This window comes from Ctenocephalides felis, unplaced genomic scaffold (assembly GCF_003426905.1).
Source record: "Ctenocephalides felis isolate EL2017-DRISC unplaced genomic scaffold, ASM342690v1 CF-g0.4_SCAFFOLD_03572, whole genome shotgun sequence".
In the NCBI taxonomy this organism is placed as follows: domain Eukaryota; kingdom Metazoa; phylum Arthropoda; class Insecta; order Siphonaptera; family Pulicidae; genus Ctenocephalides; species Ctenocephalides felis.
Genome location: NW_020539726.1, coordinates 38,803,264 through 38,826,430, shown reverse-complemented (window position 1 = coordinate 38,826,430; position 23,167 = coordinate 38,803,264). Strand labels below are relative to the sequence as shown.

Here is a 23,167-nt window from a genome sequence, read left to right as displayed (position 1 = left end):
ATTTAAAATCTCTAATTTTTTTTTATGAATACTTTATTTAAGTTTGTTTGTCAGTAGAGTCCTTTTAATATTTTCCAAGTTGCAACTCAATTTGCTCATTTGTAGAACTTTTTTTTCTTATCTCGCTACTCATTTTATAAATCAATTTATTTAATATTATTGCTTATAATTAAATTTGCTTATTAAGTCAGTCAGTTTATTGTACAACTGTTTTGTGTTTCAGTTTGCTCGTCAGTAGAGTCCTTTCTTATTTTTTTTTATCTAATATTTAAGCTTATATAGTCAGTAGAGTCTTTTTCTGTATTTGAGGCCTTGTATTTAAATTTGCCCTTTCGAGTCAAGTCCCTTTTTTTTGTTTCTTTTCCATTTTGTTCGTCAGTAGAGTCCCTTTTTAATTTTATGCCTTGTATTTTAGTTTTCTCGTCAGTAGAGTCCCTTTTTCTTTTGTTTTTCGTCTTAATTTTGCTCGTCAGTAGAGTCCCTTTTTTATCTTATCCCTTGTATTATAGTTTGCTCGACAGTAGAGTCCCTTTTCTATTGAATTCTTTTTTTGTTTTGCAGTTTGATCATCAGTACAGTCTACTTTACATTTTGTAATTTAAAATAATTTCCTTTCAGAATTTTAGTAAAAATATTTCAAAATAACTTACATTGCGTCCTGCAGAGCTCGTTGAAAACTAGACAATCACATGCATGTACAGAGTCATTATTGCTTACCTGAAAATAAAACAAAAACATAAAAATTCTGCAAATTATTATAATAATGTAAGGATTAAAAAATATGTAAAATGAGACTCTACTGACGAGCAAAATTCAGAAAAAAAGTTTGTTGAGGCCCAGTTTGCTCATTAGTAGAGTCCTTTTGTTGTGCTACAGTTTTGTTTTTTAATTTGCTCGTCAGTAAAGTCCTCATAATAATGCAAGGATTAAAAAATATGTAAAATGTGACTCTACTGACAAGCAAACTTAAAAAAACATTCAAACTTTTTTGAGACCGAGTTTGCTCATTAGTAGTGTCCTTTTGTTGTGCAACAGTTTTGTTTTTTAATTTGCTCGTCAGTAGAGTCCTCATAATAATGCAAGGATTAAAAATATGTAAAATCTGACTCTACTGACGAGCAAACTTAAAAAAAAAATCAAACTTCGTTGAGACCCAGATTGCTCATTAGTAGAGTTCTTTTATTGTGCTACAGTTTTGTTTTTTAATTTGCTCGTCAGTAGAGTCCTCTTCCAGGCTGTTATTTAGTTTAATCTTTGGTGGAAACTTTGTTAATTTTTTATGATTTTTATTTCAGTTTTCTTGTAAGTAGAGTTCTCTTTATATTTCAATTTACAACTATCAGCATAAAAGAAAAATATTGGAAGGGGTAATGTTTACACTTAGACAATCAAGATGGCACTAGTATTTAAAATCGATGTTTTTAATGACACAGAATAACTCTACATATGTATATAGTATACTACTCTATATAGTATTCAGAGGATTTGTCCAGGAAATTATGTAAATACAATTTTAGGTACGATCGACATTATCAAATTAGTTTCCAAATTAAATCATTACCAGAATAATTTAAAATATAAAAGCAAAAAAAAAAAGAAATGCGATCTCGTTTCTAATAAACATAAAGAAGTTTCGTGTGAACTCCGACATGTGTCGGTTTCTTCCTTACGTTGCCTTGTTTGTTTTTGTTTCCTTGTCTTGTTTTTTTTTTCTTTGTTTTATTTTTTTATCCGCAAAGACTATTTATTTTATTTGCAGGTATATTAGTATATGGTTTTGTGTAAAATTTTACTCAAAAAAAATAAAATCTATATTAAGAAAACGTTCTTAATGGAATATAATATTCCAGTCTATACGTCAATTGTACTAGTTGTGATAAGGGCAAACAATTTTTTTTAGTATAATTTATTTGTCAACGGTACGCATACAACGATAGATCTCTATTTACTAATATTTGAAGAAGCACAAACTTGTCTCAAATTTGATGCCAACCTCGGCCAGCTCGATATCAAGATGTATGATATCAAATTTTCCCACGAGGTTATTTGAGGTTATCAAATGTAATCTATAGCTTGTAGCGTATTAGTTGCAAATATTTTGAACTTATTCTACTTCAAGGAAATTGTAAAAAATACTCATTAGAAAAATCATAAAGGTTTTTCTATATATATGTATATATATATATATATATAATATATATATATATATATATATATATTCTTATATATTCATAACATTCGCGTGTTCCCTTTATATACATATGATAAATATTTTTTTTATTCCTTTCAGCCTTAAGTTTTATTTCATTTCAAATCCCCCCATCAAACATATGTTTTCACGTGATGTACGAGGAACAACTAAAATACCCTGTCATCGCCCCAGGATAAAACATTTACATATATACATACAAACATACAAACATACATACAAACATACATACATACATAAATACAAACATACACTGTCGACTGTATCTTATATCATTTTAATTTCTGGCACATCTCAGCTGCTTTTCGGCAATAATAATGTAGGCATTACATTTTTCTTGTTTATTAAATTCTAATATTGTCTAGGCTCATAATTTCAGCTAAATTCAAATTTCAAGTGAATTGGCGTTTCTAGGAGATCAAATGTTTTCAATGTTAAACAATGATAAGTGGTTTTTTGTAATTTTTGCTATTTATTTCTACAATATTACTATAGTTTTATCGTTCATTAAATCTTAAAAATTTTTTTTGACACACTTCAGAAAGATTTATCAAAATCTGAATAACCGTTTAGGGGAAGTATTAAATCATACACGCGTACAGAAGAAATTTTATATATGATATATATCTACATATATATAAAATTAAGTCCGGTTTTCCTTCCTGATATAACGCCAGAACGCACGAACCGATTTCGACAATTTTGCATTCGTTGGAAAGGTCTCGGTCTCCGCAAGGTTTATAGCTAAGAAAATTAGTTGTGCATGGCATCGTGCCTTAATGCAAGCTGCTGGAACTTCACGCACCGTAATTAAAAATTCGAGTAATCACAATAGTGAGAATTATCAGAATTATGCTTGTTTAAGTCAACGAGCAATTCTTGCCGCAAAGAATAATGATGTACACGCACTGAATTTCACCATTCAATCAAAAATTGCTGGCGATTTCGTGACATACCAATGATTCCGACTGGTCTTCCATTTGACTTCAAACGATTGCAATTTCCAGTTCGCAATAACAAGTCGCAAGGCCAATAGTTCCAGTGTTTGCGGGTTAAATTTCAAATAGATTATTTAGAAAATCATTGTTTTTCACATGGGCAGTTATACGTTGCCTGTTCACGAGTTGGAAAACCAACCGCTTTGTTTGTGTTAACGTCAGACCAAAAAACAAAAAATGTGGTTTACCAAAGTGCACTTCAATAAAACGGATAATTTGCGGATTCACTTTCATTTACTTTGAGAAGTTCAACTAAAAAAACACTTCCTTTTTGTATTCGAAATAAATTTATTACTGTTGTATAATAAAATCAAATTTTTCCTTTTCAAATATTAACAAACAAAAAAATGCTTCATCTTTCTCACGAAACCATCTGGTGGCGAAACGGAGTTTGTCGAGTTTGCTAGTATATATATATATATATATATATATATATATATATATAACATATGGTATAATTATATCCATTATCGAAAATACCGATAACAATTATCGAGGCGTCAAATATCGATGGAGGCGTTTCTCACGCGCGGCAACACTCTTTTTCAATATAACCAATTAACGGAAATTCTTCTTTAACACTCACTCACTCTTCTTTCTTTATTTTTCTTGTTTTTTTGCCGTTATTTATTTTACGTCTTCTTTTACACGATCACGATCACAATCACAATCACGATTAACATCTCGGCGAAGAAGAAATAATATAGAACATAGGATACATATATAAATTGATGGTAAAATAATGCAATGAGAATGTGGATCTGTAGGGATCGGAGACATGGACTCTAACAGATAAGAGACTGGAAATGTATAGAAAAGAACTGAGTACTTTATTATATTACAATTGTTTTATTACATAAAAGAGAACTGTACCGCCGTCTTTAAAGTATTTTTATTTAACTGCAGATTTGTTAAAACTGTGATTTTTTAAAACTAATTTTATAAACTGTATATTTTAGAAAAAACTGTAGATTTAAAAAAAAAAAAATCAAACTGTGGTTTTTAAAAAGGCTGTAGATTTTGGAAAAAATGTAGATTTTAAGAAAAACTGTAGATTTAAAAAAATACTTTTGAAAATAAACTACATTTTTTTATATAATAAACTTTACATTAAAAAAAAACTACATTTTTCAAAAAACTGAAATTTATAAACTGTAGATTTCTTAAACTGTAGCTTTTTACTCTGTATATTTTTAAACTTCAGATTTTTCAAAAGAGTAGTTTTTTTAAACTGTATATTTTGTACAATTATAATATTTTTCAAACTGTATTATTTCAAAACTATACAATTTTTAACTGTGGTTTTTCATATGAGAATATTTTAAAATTGTAAATTTTCTAAAAATGTATATTTTTTATATCAGGAGACTTTTTGCAGCTGTGATTTTCTGAAACTAATTTTTTAAAACTGTAAATTTTTCAAAACCGTAAATTTTCTAAAACCGAAAATTCTCTAAAACTGAAAATTTTCCAAAACTGAAAGTTTCCTCAAACTGTAAATTAAAAAAAAGTAGATTTTTTAAAAATTGTAGATTTGTTTGACAACTAAAAAATTTTAAACACAGATTTTCCAAAACTGTGATTTTGTAAACCAGCAATTTTCTTAAACTGTAATTTTCTAAAACTAATTTTCTAAAACTGTAATTTTCTAAAACTGCAATTTCTTAAAACCTCGAATTTTTCAAAATTGCAGATTTTTCTGAACTTGTTAAAATTGCAGTTTCTCTACGTTCAAGATGAGTATTTATTTAAAATTGACATTTTTTCGTAGAAAATTGAGTATTTTAAAAATTTGTGATTTTTTCAAAACGGCATATTTGAAAAAAAAATCGGAGGTTGTTGAATTCTAAAAATTTTCGTGAACTAGCCTCTCGACTATGGAATTAAATACCTATCGATACTCGTTCAAAAAATACGTTACGACCGATACATTATCGTGTTATTTACATTTAACACATTTTACCTTTAATTGACACTAAGTATCGGTCTATTGTTGAATATTAGGTTTCTGACACCTACTCTGTCTACGAGTCAAACTCTACATTTCCATCTCGATAATTAAATTAAATTTGTAATAGATACATACATAGATACATACATACATACATATGTACATAATATATTTTTTAACTCATTTTATTTTAATTATCCTTTAAATTCCGACACATGTCCTCTAAATTTTTATTTAAGCCGCGTCTCCATCGAGATAAATTTCGGCGTTTCTTCATTCTTTGTCGTCGGCGTCGGCCTTTCTACTTGCCGGTCTTGATCTTCTTCAGAAGCGTTTTAAACAATGGTGTAAATCAGGTGCTAATTGGCAACAAAGAAATTCCAGAAGCCGACGTTACGACTTTTTTTTTTAAAGACTTGTGTCTTCCAACTTGCTAACATTCGAGCAAAATCTGAGACACTGATAAAATATAAATAAATTGACTTCTTAACACTCTATAAAGATAATGAAGGTATCTGATAAAATTTTTGGTAAATTATAATAAATTTATTATATAGTAGTTACCTGGAGAAATTTTGGTGAATTATAACAAATATATTATATATGTATGTATGTATGTGTTATAAGTTTAATTTAATTATCAAGTAGAGTTTGACTCGTAAATAAAGTAGGTGTCAGAAACCTAATATTCAACAATAGACCGATACTTAGTGTCAATTAAAGATAAAATGTGTTAAATGTAAATAACATGATAATGTATCGGTCGTAACGCATTTTGAACGAGTATCGATAGGTATTTAATTTATGTAGTCGGAGGGCTGGAATGTTTGAAAAAATATAGTTAAAAATGTGACATTATAGCTAAGATTTTTATAATTTTGCGCTCTATTAGATTAACATATATTTTATAATTACTATTCCCGAAAATATTGAATTTAAAATTTTCATTAAAATATTGTAATCTTTTATTTAATTATGCCTAGATTTTTTTTTAAATTCAACTCCAACAAAAATATGTTAAATCTGATTTTTATTTCTCAAAAAATAAAAATTTCTAGAAAACACACGAGTTCCACAAAATATTAAAATTATCGAACATAATATTTTTACATTCTCAATTCAAAATAATTAAAGATTAAAAAATCTTCACATTTAAAGGAATTAATATTTTGCAAATTATCATTTCTATATCTCAATAATCATAAATTCAAAAAATTCAATATTTTGCAAATTGTCAACTATGAACTTTTATTTCGAAACTTATGAAAAAAGACAATTTCAACAGTACTCTATTTTTATTACTAATGTCTTGAGTTCTAAAAGTTCCGAATTTTTTTGCAGAATTGCACAATTCTAGCATACATAAAATTCAAAAAATCACAGATTGGCCAAAATTACAGTTCCAAAATCACCAAATTGTGGGGCATCACAAATTTGAGAAATCATGAAATTTGCGGAATCACAAAAATTGGAAAATCACAGAAATGAAGTAGTTATTAAATTTGTAAAAACACAAAATTTAATCACAGAATATAAAAAATTACAGTAGAATCTGGCAAAATTTGCAAAATCACAAAATTTGTGGAATGAGAATTTTTTTAGAATCACAAAATTTGCAGGATCACAAAATTTTTGAAATGGCAAAATTTGCAGAAACACAGAATTCGTGGAATGGCAAAATTTTCAAAATTACAGAATTCCAGGAATCACAGAATTAGTGAAATCAATCACAAAATACGGAGAAACACAAAATTCGAGAAACTACAAATTCAGAGGAATCACAAAATTTGCAGAATCGCAAAAGTTGCAGAATCACAAAATTTGCAGAATCACAAAATTGACAAAATCACAAAATTTGTAGAATCACAATTTATAGAATCACTCATATTTATGCTAAATAACAGAAATTGCTAAATCACTAGATTTGAGGAATCATAAAAAAAATCGCGAAATTTAAAAAAGGATCACATAATTTGAGTTTACATAACCAAAAAATTGCAGAATTACAGAATTTGTAAAAACACAGAATTTGCAGAATTACAAAATTTGCAGAATCGCAAAATTTAAGAAATCACAGGATTCGAGAAATCACAGGATTCGAAAAATCACAGGATTCGAAAAATCACAGGATTCGAAAAATCACAGGATTCGAAAAATCATAGGATTCGAAAAATCACAAAATTTGCGGAATCACAAAACTTGCAGATTCACAAAATTTGCTAAACAACGGATTTGAAGAATCACAGCATTTTCAAAATTACAAAGTTTAAATAATCAGTTTTCCAGAATCACATAATTGTAGAATCGCAGAATTAGAAGAATTACAGCATTTGCGGAATTGCGCATTTATCGAATTAAAATTAATAATTATAAAATATACTACATGACATTATACAATTGTAAAATTAAAAAATTTAGAAATCATTAAATTTAGAAATGTTAAATAATATTTATTTGTACGTTTCGACTCGGCATGTGTGTCATAATTAATATCCATAAAGTTATATTGGACGACTTATGAGAAAAAATAAAATACCGAAAATTGAAAACCGAGAAATAAGAAGTAAACTGTAAGTAAGGTAAGGAAGATTTATAAATAATACATTATATATATATATATATATATATATATATATATATATATATATAAATCCCTTATCCCCATTATAAGTACTCAACGATAAAAAAACGACGAGGAAAAAAACTTCCAATGCAATATTAATGACTTCGATCCGTCTTTAAGATAAATTTAAAAACATGCAGAGATTTTTGTCTTTAAAAACTTTTTCACTGACGGCATCGTTAGCATATCATTACACAGAAGACAAAAAACGAAAAAAAATTTTAAAAGAATTATTTGGAAAACATCTTTTGAAATTGTTTCGGTTTTGTTTCTGCAAAATGTTCGATAGTATTGTGTATAGTCTGTGGTTAGGTGGTTATTGTGTTAGAATGGAAGTTTTTTAACGGCTGTAACTTAGAAATATTTTATTATATATATATATATATATATATATATATATATATATATATTTCCTAGTCCTCAGCACTTTTCCTGTATTTTTTATTCCAAAACTCTATTTCGCTTATATTTCATTCACGCCGAGCCGAGCATGAAATGTAGATATGTCGGGGAAAAACGAAAAAAAGAGGAAACAAGGCATTCAGAGCCCTCTGGAGAGTGTACAGTGAAAAACTGCCCGGAATTTCCACACGAAAAACCTAATTTTCCGGCAGATGAATGCCCGTAGCGCCGCTACGTGGCCGCTTTTGGCATTTTAAGGGGACACAGACAGAGACTGTAGTCTGTGATTTTTGGGAGGAGGAAAGTAATTGAATTAATTAGAAAAAAGATTGCGAGTATATATATATATATATATATATATATATATATATACTAGATGACCCGATAGACGTTGTCCTGTACCCACATCTACGTTTTTTCATTATCCTATACTAATATTTACCATTCAGTTAAAAATAATAATTGTTTTACGAATTACTATTTACGCCAATATATGAGTGATTTTAGATGTACAACTGCTTCAAATAAAATGATTATTCTCAATTCCCACAGTTAACACTTTAATCATCTCTTTAACAAATATTAAAATATGTTCAATAAAATTGTGTATTAAAAATTATATACTGCAAAATTATTTCCAATAGCTCATTTTATTTTAATGCCAAGGGTTATACAATTTTTCAGTCATACCTGTAGATGTGAATGTATAAATAAGTGATTTTTTGTTTATTCACGACTAAAAATTAATTCATCAAATCCTGTTCACTTGTGCTCTATTCAACCTACTATCAACAAAATTATTACAGTAAATGGAAAAGAAAAAAGCGTGTGTCGGAAATAGGCTAATCTTTATCTAAAGTTTAGGAGTGAAAACAATTTGCACTCCGTCACCACCAACGAGATTAATTGGATTATAACTCCTTTAATTCTGATTTTATCAAAACTTGTAATATACTATTTTAAAGGTAATTAAATGAGATACAACTTTCTCTATCATAAATTTTACCGTAACTTCTCTTATTTTGAGATGGCAAAGGATTGAGGGACTCGAAAGACACTCTGGTTGGACACTATCAATATTCGTGTAACAGAAAAATAATAAAAAGCAATAATTAGTCAGTAAAAGACCTTGAATTTTCATCTATATACCTTTATAGATTTTTTCTATATATTTCATCTATATACCTTTTAAATATATTTTTTTTCGTAAAATCATGAGCTTTTTGGAAATCGTTTGCACTAAAGTTGTGGTATTTTCTAGAATCGGTCAAGATCTCTTAAACCAAGTTGATTCTAGAGGGAATACAATTATTTTTAATTTTGGTGGAAATGCCACTCAAAAACTATTTGCTTTAAATGAAAAAAAATATTGTATGCGCCTTTTATCTGCATGATAGCTCACTCATTTTACACGCAGAAATACTCATTTTAAAGCTTATTGTGAGTACTATACAATCCCATTTTCATATCTAGCCTAATATAGTTTCTAGAACAATTTATAAAACACCGATTTATCAGGATTTTAATTGATATAATTTTGTTCATTACATGATTTTCGTTTAAATGTATATTTTTAGAAATATTTGCAAAAAAACGATGAAAAACCTAAAAAAAAAACAAATTTTCAGTAGCCAGTAACTTGAAAAGTAATTTCTTTTTTGAAAAACATTATTAAACATTTTTCTCTTCTAATTAGTTATTTTATCGATATACGATGTTATTTTGAAAGAGATACAATTGCACCACTGAAAAGGAACGTCATCCACTCGGGAAGTAGCAAAGGAGTTTAAATTATTTTCACTTTTAAACTTGAGAGTAAGATGAACCTAATTCTAAAATTTCAAACAAATTGGAGCACATTAAAGATATTCAGACCTAAAACTCTCCATTGACTTGAGTAAATATTTCGTATACAATGACAAACATATGAATTTTTGACACAATGAAACTTCTAGATAATTTTTTAAGAAAGTAAATTATTTTTGTTTCGTGATTTAGTAAAGTAAGGCAAAACACGACTGCATTTAATAGATAAAAACTAATAATCTGACTGCATCACCTCTCAGACGCATGTTGACTGTAAATCTTATATTTTTTTAATTTCTGGCACATCTCAACTGCTTTTCGGCAATAATAATGTAGTCATTACATTTTTCTTATTCATAATCATAAATATATCAAATTTTAATATTGTCTTAACCTATAAGTGAATGGAAATGTTTGGCAAATGACAGTCTTCAATTGTTTTTAATTTCAAACTAAGCTTCAAATATTTTCAAGGGCAAACAATGATAAGCGTTTTTTTGTATTTTTTTCCATTTATTTCTACAATCTATCTATATTTCTATGAATCTAAAAATTCTAGAAAATTTCCCGAACAAACTTCAAGTAGATTCATGAAAATCCGAATTATAGTTTAGGAGAATTAACCATTCATATAAACTTACAGAATTTTATATATATATATATATATATATATATAATGTATATATATATATATATATATATATATATATATATATATATTCCTATGGCGTGTCCGATAATCCTCTTATTTACAAAGTTTCCAACGATATTCCACTAAACGTTAATGTTACGTAACATTAACGTCGGCGAAACGGATTACATTAGCGGAAACTACACGTAAAATTGTTACGATTTAGTTTAATCCCGGAACGATTATTATGTGACAATTTGGCTTTAGGACTTACACAATAGAACCTAAAATTACTATTTAAAAGGGACATTATTAGAGGGACTGGAATTAGGAATTAGGGAGTGTTAGAAATAAATGATAATGTATGTTTGTGTCACAATTAGGGGTTGTTAGTATTAGAAATATTTGATGGTAAAGTGTGTGTTATGATGTTTGTCCGGTATGGACTCCTAAACTACTGAACCGATTTTAAATTTGATTTGTTCCTCGTATGCACTAATATCTAGCTTAGGTTATAGGCTGTATTACAAATTTTAAATAATAAGTTAAAATTTAAATTGGCGGTCACAAATTTGAACAAACAAATTTAGCCTGGTAGGTATAGCGTCTTGTGCTAACGAATGAAATATTTCTGGGGACGCACCGTTTGTACTACAGTTGTGTAAGTTGATCAAATTACACCTAAATATGTTTGTTATAAGCACGAGAAATAAAACTGACAATTTTTAAAGTGGTTTTTGTGAAATTTGTTATTTTGTGCAAGAAGTACCTAGCATGTACTTGAACATTTGTTCTATGGCTAATGAATGACAAGTTGCTGAGGATGCACCGTTTGTACTACAATGTTGTTACTTGGACAAATTATACTTAAGTATGTTTGTAATAAACACAAAAAATCAAATTGTTTGATTTCAGAATAGTTTTTGAGATATAAGTGATGTTGTAGCAAACGAGTCTACGGTGTACTTTATTATTTGTTCTATGGCTAATGGATGAAAACGTGCTGAGGCCGCACAGTTTGTACTGCAATATTGTAACTTAGACAAATTTTACTTGAGTATGTTTGTAATAAACGCCGGAAATAAAATTTGCAAATTTCGTAATAATTTCTGTGAAATTTGTTATTTTGTGCAAGAAGTACCTAGCATGTACTTTGTCTATTTGTCTTCTGGCTAATGGATGACTAACTCCTAAGGACGCACTGTTTGTACTACAATCTTGTAATTTGGCATAAACATACCTTAATATGTTAGCTATAAGCACAAAACATAAAATTAGCAAATTTTAAAACAGTTTTTGTGAAATTTGTTATTTTGTGCAAGAAGTACCTAGCTTGTACTTTGTCTTTTGTCTTATGGCTAATGGAAGACAAGTTGCAGAGCACGAACCGTTTGCACAAAAGTATTGAAATTTGGTCAAACTATACCTAAATATATTTACTATAAGCACCAAAAATAAAATTGGCAAAATTGAATCTAGTTTTTTAGATATTAGTGATGTTGTATAAAGTAGTACCTAGCATGTACTTTATTATTTGTCTTATGGCTAATAAGTGAAAAATTCCTGACGCCGCACGTTTTGTACTACGATATTGTAATTTAGGCAAATTGTTCTTAAATATGTTTGCTATTAACACAAAAAATAAAATTTGCAAATTTCGAAATAGCTTTGGACATATTAATAATTTTCTAGCAAAATCTCTTAGCATGTACCCTATTAATTGTCTTCTGGCTAATAGAACAGAAAATTACTGAAGACGCACCGTTTGTACTACAACCTCATAATTTTGACAACTCATACTTGCATATTTTAACTATAAGCACAAAAAATAAAATTGACAAATTTCAAAATAATTTAGGAATTAATGAGACTGTTGTAGAAAAATATCTAGCATCAAAAATAGACAAAAGATTATATTATTAGTAAATTAAATTAATTTCGAGTATCATATTTTAAAAAATTACTTCTGGAATCTTATACAAAGAACTGTATAATTATATATATATATATATATATATATATATATATATATTTATTTATTTAATATTTGGATACCACAAGATCTAAAAGACATAAACCTCAAAATGTACTCAAAAAATTACTTCGAGATTTATAATTCGAAGAAAAATTTTATCCGACAATATTAAAAATTATTTTAAAAAAATACATCTAATTTATCAGATAAAAAAGTAACTTGAATTGCAATTTTGCAATTATTTATACGTTTCGACTACCAATGCGTGCCATCATTCAGTAAATCAAACCAGAAAACAACTCAACCACAAGCTATAACACTCTTATTTGTAAAAAGTGCATTTATTTAAATTTCAATTCAATTTTTCCTAAAATTTCAGGCCAAATAAAAAATACTTTTAAAAAAAACTCTCATATTTTAACAAAACAGCTGCATCACAGTATATCATTTCCAAAACCCCATAAATTAATTTTCGTCATACGATAATACAGCATATGATTTACAGCTCATATTTATGACTACGTAAATAGCTACTTAAAACCGTGTAGCTATAGCTCTTTTCTCACTTTTTTTTACCTTTTGACGTGTTATTATTAATGAGGCAATGTGTGAACTACATACAGTACAACTAGATTTAATGGAGTGTTAAAATAGATATAAAAATAGATTGAGTAGTTGATATTTTAGTGTTTTTTTTTTGTAAAATCTATATTAAAAATGTACTTGATTTAATTTACTAATCTCATTTCCAAAAAAATTTCTTCTAAATTTCGAGCTCAATTTCCAGGAAACATTTTTCCAATTCTTGACAAGAGCCTGAAATAATATTTGTTATTATTGAATACGGCTCACTTATTAATAATTAAATAAATTAATTAAATTTCCAGGCAACATTTTTCTAGATTTCAGGCAACTTTGCCAATTTCCACATAACTTTCATTTTCCAGATAGCTTTTTCTAATTTTTAGGCCACTTTTCGTAAGATGCAGACTGCATTTTTTTAACATCCTTTTTTCTAAATTTCGGGCAATATTTTTCTGATACACAGGTCATTTTTTTTCTAAGTTTCAGAAAACTATTCTAATATTTAGGAGACGTTTTCCTAAAATTCTGGCAACCCTATCCTAAAATTCTGGCAACCCTTTTCTAAAACTCTGGCAACCCTTTCCTAAAATTCTGGCAACTCTTTTCTAGAATTCTGGCAACCCTTTTCTAGAATTCTGGCAACTCTTTTCTAGAATTCTAGCAACTCTTTTCTAGAATTCTGGCAACTCTTTTCTAGAATTCTGGCAACCCTTTCCTAGAATTCTGGCAACTCTTTTCTAGAATTCTGGCAACCCTTTTTTAAAATTCAGGCAACCCTTTCCTCAAATTCCGGCAATCCTTTCCTAAAATTCTGGCAACCCTTTCCTAAAACTCTGGCAACCCTTTCCTCAAATTCTGGCAACCCTTTCCTCAAATTCTGGCAACCCTTTTCTAAAATACTTGCAACTATTTCCTAAAATCTGGTAACTCTTTTCTAGAATTCTGGCAACTCTTTTCTAGAATTGTGGCAACTCTTTTCTAGAATTGTGGCAACTCTTTTCTAGAATTGTGGCAACTCTTTTCTAGAATTGTGGCAACTCTTTTCTAAAATTCTGGAAACTCTTTTCTAATATTCTTGCAACTTTTTCCTAAACTTTTGGCAACTTTTTCCTATATTTCTGGCAAGGTTTACCTAAATTTTAGACAACTTCTTGTAAAATATAAAAAAGTAAAGTTTTGGCAAAATACAGAAATTTTTTACAAAATACAGATTTTTTGAAATTCAGAAAACTGTAAAATTCAGAAAAAATTCATAAATTTTAGACAACTTCTTCTAAATTTCATGCATTTTTTTTCTAAATTTTTGGCAACTTTTTCCTAAATTTCAGGCAACATTTTCCCAAGTCCTGCAATTTTTTCCTAAATTTCAGTCGACTTTTACCTAAATTTCAGGCGACATCTCCTAAATTTTAGACAACCTTTCCTGAATTTCAGACAACTTTTTGTAAAATACAGAAAATCTTTTATGAAACACAGAAAAACTTTTTGTAAAACACAGAAAAACTTTTTGTAAAATACTGAAAACTGTTTGTAAAATACAGAAAACTGTTTGTAAAATACAGAAAACTTTTTGTAAAATACAGAAAACTTTTTGTAAAATACAGAAAACTTTTTGTAAAATACAGAAAACTTTTTGTAAAATACAGAAAACTTTTTGTAAAATACAGAAAACTTTTTGTAAAATACAGAAAACTTTTTGTAAAATACAGAAAATCTTTTATAAAACACAGAAAATCTTTTTGTAAAATACTGAAAACTTTTTGTAAAATACAGAAAACTTTTTAAAAATTCAGAAAACTGTAAAATACAGATAACTTTTTGTAGAATACAGAGAACTTTTCAAAGATTCAGAAAACTTTTTGTAAAAGTCAGATTTGATTTTTTAAATTTCCAGACAATTTTTTGTAATCTCCAGCTACTTTTTTCTAATTTTCAAGCAAATTTTTCAAATTTCCAGACTTCACTAATTTTCAGGTGACTTATTTTCTTGCTACTGTTCAAATTAACTTTAAATAATTCTTAATTCCAAGAACTTTTTATATATTAGATATATTTTTTTTATATTTTCCAGACAAACTCCAAACAACTTTTTATAAATTTCAGGCAAGTTTTTATTAAATTCAGGCCACTTTTTATAAGTTACAAATATCTATTAGTGATATCATTCTTCTTTTAGTAAATTGGAGACAACTTTTCATATACGTATACTGAACATTTTTTTTATAAAGTTCCTGTAAAAACTTTAATAAATTTTAACACATTTAGGTATAAATTCTCAAGTAAAAAAAACTTCTCAAATTTTACAATCTAGACATTGTTTTCTAAATTTCAGACGACTTTTTATGAACTTACATACAACTTTTTTAATTTTCAACTCAAAATTCTAAACATTACAAAGACTATCAACTGAATTAGCCAATTATCAACTGAATTTTTACAAAACATTTTTAGAACCATTTCTCTGACCACAAAGTCGTCCTCTCATGTTCATTTGAATTTCTCTTAATTGCACAACCAGTTGAACTGCAAGGAAAAAAACTAAAACAAAGAAAAAACACAAACTTGGAACTTTTGAAAGTCAGTAATATAATTATCTCGTACAGAATTTATTTCTAATACATTTTCCTAATTTTTGCAAAATCTGCATTACTAATAACATTTATTAGTAAGTATTAGTAACTATTAGTAGATTAAGGTAAAAGGTAACATTTGCTTTTGAAATTTTTTTATTATTAGTATTAGTAAAGTTTTTTTTTATGAAGTTGTTTAAAAGTTTTTGCAGCACCTGAGGAAAGAAAACTTTACGATGGCTACAAAATTTATTTTACATCTTTCTTAATTTTTGCAAAATCTGCATTACTAATAACATTTATTAGTAGTATTAGGTATTAGTAGATTAAGAAGATACATTTGCTTTTGCAATTTTTGTATTATTAGTATTAGCCAAGTTTTTTTTATGAAGTTGTTTAAAAGTTTTTGCAGCACCTGACGAAAGGAAACTTTACGATGGCTAATATCAAGAATCGTAAGTTTCATAGAAACACGTGTAGAAAGTTTTCATCTTCTGGTTTTATGTAGAAATGCTTTGTCTGCTCTGTTTTATGATTATAGAATGTAACAAAGTTACGTGAGCAGATGATAAAAAAGATAGTTTGGCAGATGATAAATAATATGGGAAAGAAAATTGGTTAGGTAAAAAATATCTGGTAGTCTTTGCCAAGTCTAAAACTATCAAAACATTTTCAAAATTGAAGGCTTTAATTAAAACAAGGCATTGTTTTTAAACACTTAGCCTAGCATGTACTTTGTCTATTCGTCTTATGGCTACTGGATGATAAATTGCTGAGGACGCATCGTTTGTACTACAATGTTGTAATTTTGGCAAGTCATACTTAAATATGTTTGTTGTAAGCACAAAAAATAAAATTGTAAATTTTTGGAGTTGTTTTTGACATGTTTGAGATTTTGTAAAAGAAGTATCTAGCATGTACTTCGTCATTTGTCTGATGGCTGATGAATGAAGGAGTCCTGAGGACGCACCGTTTGTACTACAATTTTGCAAATTGCACAAATTATACTTAAATATGTTTGTTGTGAGCGAAAAAAATAAAATCGCAAAATTTTAAAGTAATTTTTGAGATATTAGGGATATTCTGTAAGAGAACCGAGCATGTACCTTGTCATACAGTTGTAGGGCTAATGAATGAAGGAGTCCTGAGGACGCACCGTTTGTACTACAATGTTGTAATTTGGACAAATTATACCTAAATATGTTTGCAATAAACACAAAAAATAAAATTGAAAAAATTTGAAGTAGTTTTGCAGATATTGGTGATTTTGTGTAAGAAGAACGTAGCTTGTACCTTGACATACAGTTTTAGGTTTTGGATGAATAAGTCCTGAGGACGCACCGTTTGTACTACAGTGTTGTAATTTTGGCAAGTCATACTTAAATATGTTTGTTGTAAGCGAAAAAAATAAAATTGCAAAACTTTACAGTACTTTTTGAGATATTAGTGATTTTGTGTTAAAATAACTTAGCATATACCTTGTCATACAGTTTTAGGGCTAGTGGAAGTGGGAGTTCTGAGGACGCACCGCTTGTACTATGATGTTGTAGTTTTTGCAAATTATACTTGAATATAGTTGCATTAAACGCAAAAAATAAAATTAAACAAATTTGAAGTAGTTTCGGAGATATTAGTGATTTTTTGTAAAAAGAACCTAGCATGTACCTTGTCAATACGGTTTTAGGCTATGAATGAAGGAGTCCTGAGGGCGCACCGTTTGCACTACAATGTTGCAAATTGCACAATAATACTTAAATACTACGTTTGTTTGTAAGCTAAAAAGTAAAATTGATAATTTCACAGTACTTTTTGAGATATTAGTGATTTTGTGTTAAAAGAACGTAGCATGTATCTTGTCATACGGTTTTAGGGCTAGTGAATGAACAAGTGTTGAGGACGCACTGTTTATACTACACTGTTGTAATTTTTGACAAGTCATACTTGGATATGTTTAGTTATAAGCAAATATAAAATTGATAAAATTTCCACTTTGGAACAAATTTCTAAAATATTAATACTTTTGTAGGAAAACTCCCTAGCATGTACTTTATCAATTGTTTTAGTGTTAATGAATGAAAAAATTCCTGTGAACGTACCGTTGGTATTATAATGTTGTAATTCTAACAAATCATACTTGAATACGTTAGTTATAAGCACATAAAACAAAATTGCAGAATTTCCTAACAGTTTTTGAAAAATCACTGATTTTATAGAACAATTGTCTAGCATGTACTTTATCATTTGTCTTAAGGCTACTGGATGAAAAACTCTTGAGCACACACCGTTTGTACCACAATCTTCCAACTTGGGCAAATTATACCTAAATAAGCTTATTATAAGCAGAAAATAAAAAATTAACAAATTTCATAATATTTTTTGAAATATCAGTGATTTTTTAAAAGAAGTCCCTAGCATGTACTATTCACAGCCAATGACATCATGTGAGAAATATGCTAAAATAACAAAAAATATTTTAATAAAATCTTATCCATCTAAAAATATGCATCCTACACTCTTATTTTCATCTTAAATTACAATCCCCATACCCCCACACGCCCCATAAAGCAAAAAACATCCCCAATCTCTCCCAGTTCTCTCCCAGGACGATTTCCATTGAATTATTAATTTGAAACGCATTCATCTCAGAGCATCATCGGCTATAGCTCGAGATTTCGCAATAGCTACAGCTACAACAGCTAAGGAGAATAGCGAGATGGAATTCCTGAATAATACATCACTTCCATAATGGACTTGCATCAATAAATTACATTATATTAAGCTCACGAGCAGTAAACACGTCGTACTTCAACAAGGAATCAGGAAACAGGGGAAATATTTGCAACAGAATAGAACATAAGTACAATTTTGTAACTATTGGTTCATATTTTAGATAAATTTATAATTTTAAACATTCTAAATATATTGAAGATTGGAAAATTAAACGCATTTTTCTCATGGTTATTGAAACTTAATTACAATAAATCAAAATAATAATTAATTAAATAATATAAAACAAGTACAAACACAATTTTACTTTCTATCAGTACTGTATTTTATACATGGCCTAGCAAATAACTCTTAATTTTACAAATAGACTTATGTATTTTATTATTTATTACAATAATATACATATTAAAGCTTAACATATGCTAGTTACAAATTTCATAAGTATGTCCTAAAGAGCTCCTTAAACATAAATGTGTCTACCACAAACATCCTAGTATGTCATTAAAATTGAATTTCATCAACATAATAAGATATATTTTCAATCGTGGTACATAAAACCTAATTTTTATTCATGTGTGTTATAATAGACCTATTGTAGTTTAATTTGCCACAATTTAAAAATCGTAGTGCAAACGGTACGTCCTGCAGAGCTTTTTGAAAAGTAGCCAATGTTAGTACTGATCATGTATAGTTGTTGGTACATTATTGTTAAATTATTTATAACTCAAAATTTAGATATGAAATCGATATTTTTGTTAGTCATTGCAATAAAAGCTACTTTGGTGCATAGTGTATTCTAAATATAATATTGTGGTACAAACGGTGCATCCTGCAGAGTTCCCAGAACAGTAGCAAATGCAGGTACAAGCAGAGTACAATAGTTGGTACTTTGCAGTTGAATCGTTTATACTTGAATTATTGGTGGTAAGATCGCAATTTTTGTCAATAGATGTCATAGTGAACTATTTTAGGTATGATTTTGCAAAATTTTAATAATGTAGTGCAAACGGTGTGTTCTGTAGAGCTTCTAAAAACGTAGCTAATGTTAGTACAGGCAGTGTACAGTTGTTAGTGCTTTGTTTTTAAATTCTTCATAACTCAAAATTTACAACTAATTTTAGTGTTTTGCCTGATGCATGCAATAAGAGCAATATTGAGGCGTTGTATAACAAAATTATAATATCATTGTACAAACAGTGCGTCCTGCAGAGCTTTTCAAACACGAGACACATGTACAAGACAGGTCGGCTTTAGGTCAAATAGTGTTCAGAAAATTGCCGATACGTCAAAATTGATAAGCAAAATCATTAATTTTATTACTCCTCGTTATAAAGTGCATCCCAAAGTTTAACCTGGTGAAATTTCAGAGTCTTGGCACAAACAGTGCGTCCTGAATAGCTTGTCAAAAACGAAAAATGTATATGAGACAAGCAGGCTCTACTACAAATGTGTTCAGAAAGTAGTTGATATTTTCAAAATTAGTTACAAAACTACCTGTTTTATTATTTGCTAGTACAAAATGTACATCAAGGTTTGACCTTCAAAACTTTCAAGGTCGTAGTACAAACGGTGCGTCCTTCAGAGCTTTCTAAACGAGTGACGTATGTAAAAACCAAGATGACCCAAACACAAAAAGTGTTCAAAAACTTGCTAATGTATCAAAAAATATTAACAAAATTAGTAATTTTATTATTTGATGCTATAACACATATAACAAAGTATGTTGTAGCCAATATTTATGACTCTGGTACAAACGGTGCGTCCTAGAGAGCTCTTCAAATACTAGAAAACACGAAATCCAAGGAGTACATTACTAATATTGCCATCTGAATTTATGTGTAAAAATAACAGTAAACATTTATTTGGAGGTTCTAAGATAGTGTGTACGGAACCTTTACGTGCACCCTTTTTTTGAGAAATTCTAAAGCGCTTACACAGCGTTATAAATCAAATTTATTTCTATAACGCGTACTTGCCTCTCCTTATAACAACCGCAACTTATCTTTCAATAATAAAAGGATGCGATAGGATATTTATTGCCATTAATATAGTATTTAACGTAATCTTTAAAGGTTTGATTTATGGGCTCATCAGGACCGCACTGGAAAAAGTCATATTAATTTCAAGGTAATATATATATATATATATATATATATATATATATATATATATAATTTTCTCCACTCGACTTGAAATAATAACCGTCATGCAACAAAAAGCAAAAAGCAAAATCTTACGTCGATTATATTATATTAAATATCGAAAACGTTTATCGATGTAATTGACTTTAATAACACGTAATAGTATCGATAATTACACACGTCGGTTGTAAATAAAAGCGATGCATTTTTAGTGAGGGGGTCTTTGGTGAAACTTACTCAAGGGTTGTAATAATACAAATTTATTATAAAAATGTAACTTATGAATGAAAATTATTAACTTCCCGTAGGGTAGTTATAGTAATCGACCGAAAATCGAGTATGAAAATTGATAGGGAGATGTGCTGATTAGTTTTTGGCAAAGGCAGGTCCAGCCGTTTTGGAGATACAGAGCTAAATGTGCAAAAAATGGCAGTTTTTGAGTGAACTAAGCGTCCGATTTGAATGATTAAAAAAACTTTTTGCTCATATTGACAAAACAATTGCTTTTGAGGATAAATGGAAAATTATTACATCTTTTTTTATTTTCCATGAAAGAATTTTGTAATTTCGGATTAAAAATTCAAAAAATCACCCAGTCTAAGCACAGTCTAAGCGCCACTCTGGTACAAATGCGTTACCCGAGTGCGTTTAGACTGTTTATGTACTGGAGCACTTTTCCAATTTTGTGAAAACTATTGAAAAATGTAAAAACGCCGCCAAGCTAAGCACAGTGTAAGTAAAAATGTCGAACAGAATTGTTTGCAAATGCGTTTAGACTGTGACTATACGGGAGCACTTTTTCAATTTTGTGTAAATTTTGGCAACTTTTTTTTTGAAATTGAATTCGAAATGAAATAAATGTTAATGTTCCGGGAGATAAATTGATTTATGATTTATGATTTATGATTTACATTTGATTTGCTCAGATATAACAAGATAGCAAAAACACAGTATTTGTAACATAATGTATTTGAAAACGTTTAAAATTCCTCGAATATTTCATTACGGAAAGTTACAGCAATTTGCCTCAAGGCACGATGCCATACACCACTAGTTTTGATCTAATTATGGCTCATTGTATGAAATTTTTGCTGATATAACATATTATTTATAATTGTATGACATTTTGAGAAATTTCTAGAATTTTTGATAATGTTTTACTAAATTTTCTGATTTAATGATATTTTTAAGGATTTCATATCATCAATCAATTTTCATATTTTCTATTTCATATCTGTTAATTTTACAATAATAATATATTTTTCAATATTAAATTAGTATTAAGTTTGAATGTAAGTGTGGACCATGTCAATAGATGGCTCTGTGATAGCACATATGTTTAAATTTGTATTTTAGATATAAAAGTTGTTAAGTTAATGGCGGATATAAATCAAAATTAAATAAATAATATGTAAGAATATTCATAGAAAAACAACATTAATAATAATAGTAATAAAACACTTACAATTTTGTATCCTAACCTAAATATGAAACTATTATCAATCCATGGTATGAGTATGTGCACATTGATAAGATATATATTTTTTAACATCACAGATGGTAAAACACACTAATAACCATGATAACTTAACAAGTCGTCAAAACTATGTATTTACTATTCGGAGTTTAAGATAAAAATATCACGTTTTTCCTTGAAGCAGTTTTTAACATCTGTTCAAATTTTACGGGAAATTTAAAAAGCGATGGGATCTATCATTTTTTAAGAAATTTTGACACGCTATTAAGAAACCATTGTTTCGTTCAGGGCCGTATTGTCAAAACGTTTGTTTATGACCCTGTCGTTATGCAATTGCAAAAACAACCTGTCAGCAAATCTTTTGAATTACGATCTCTTCAAAATGTAAAATTTTAGGGTTGAAAAAATCTATATTATGGTTTAAATTATTAATATGTTCGGTAAACATAGTTTTAAATTGTTTAGGATTTTTTGAGTTATTTTTGTGTTGATGGAGGCGTTTACTCAGGTTTTGGCTAGTTTTAGAGCAATTAGAGCAATTAATTTGATATACTAAGTTTCTGAGGCGGTCGGAATATATATATATATATATATATATATATATATATATATATATTTATTATGTATATGTATATATTACAATAATTATCGTTATAATATATTCCTCAGCCATATATTACATATTAAAGGCGGCATAATTGCTTCGCAGCAACGGCAATAATAAGCCGAAGGCAATAAAGCAATATAAATTAATATACTCGAATCGTCGCTTCGCCTTATATCGCCTTATATCGCATCAAGTCGAGTCGAGTCGGCAAAAACAAAAGAAATTTCGAAATCAACCACAATTTATATAAACGGAGAGCCGAACAAAGTTTTACTTGCAAAATAAAGAGGACTGGCTGAGTTATAAGAGACAACACAGGTGAAATGAACAAAAATTGAAGTGAATACTTCTTAGACACCAAGTGCCGCTGAAGCTCTATTTTCTATATAAACTTCTAATTAAATAGCAATTAGAGAAAACAAAATCTCTCTCAATCTATCTTTGCAAACAAAACTTCTCCTTAAT

General features: G+C 28.5%; 1 protein-coding gene across 1 annotated transcript in view; it reads right to left on the bottom strand.

Moving 5' to 3' along the window:
- Positions 1-672: 672 nt before the first annotated feature.
- The window catches only part of LOC113388450 (roundabout homolog 2-like), a 255,171-nt gene continuing 232,676 nt past the window's right edge, over positions 673-23,167 (bottom strand). The window contains exon 4 of the mRNA XM_026625827.1: positions 673-717. Coding sequence (XP_026481612.1) covers positions 707-717 — 11 coding nt within the window. The 3' untranslated portion in view covers positions 673-706. The remainder of the gene's footprint in view (positions 718-23,167) is intronic.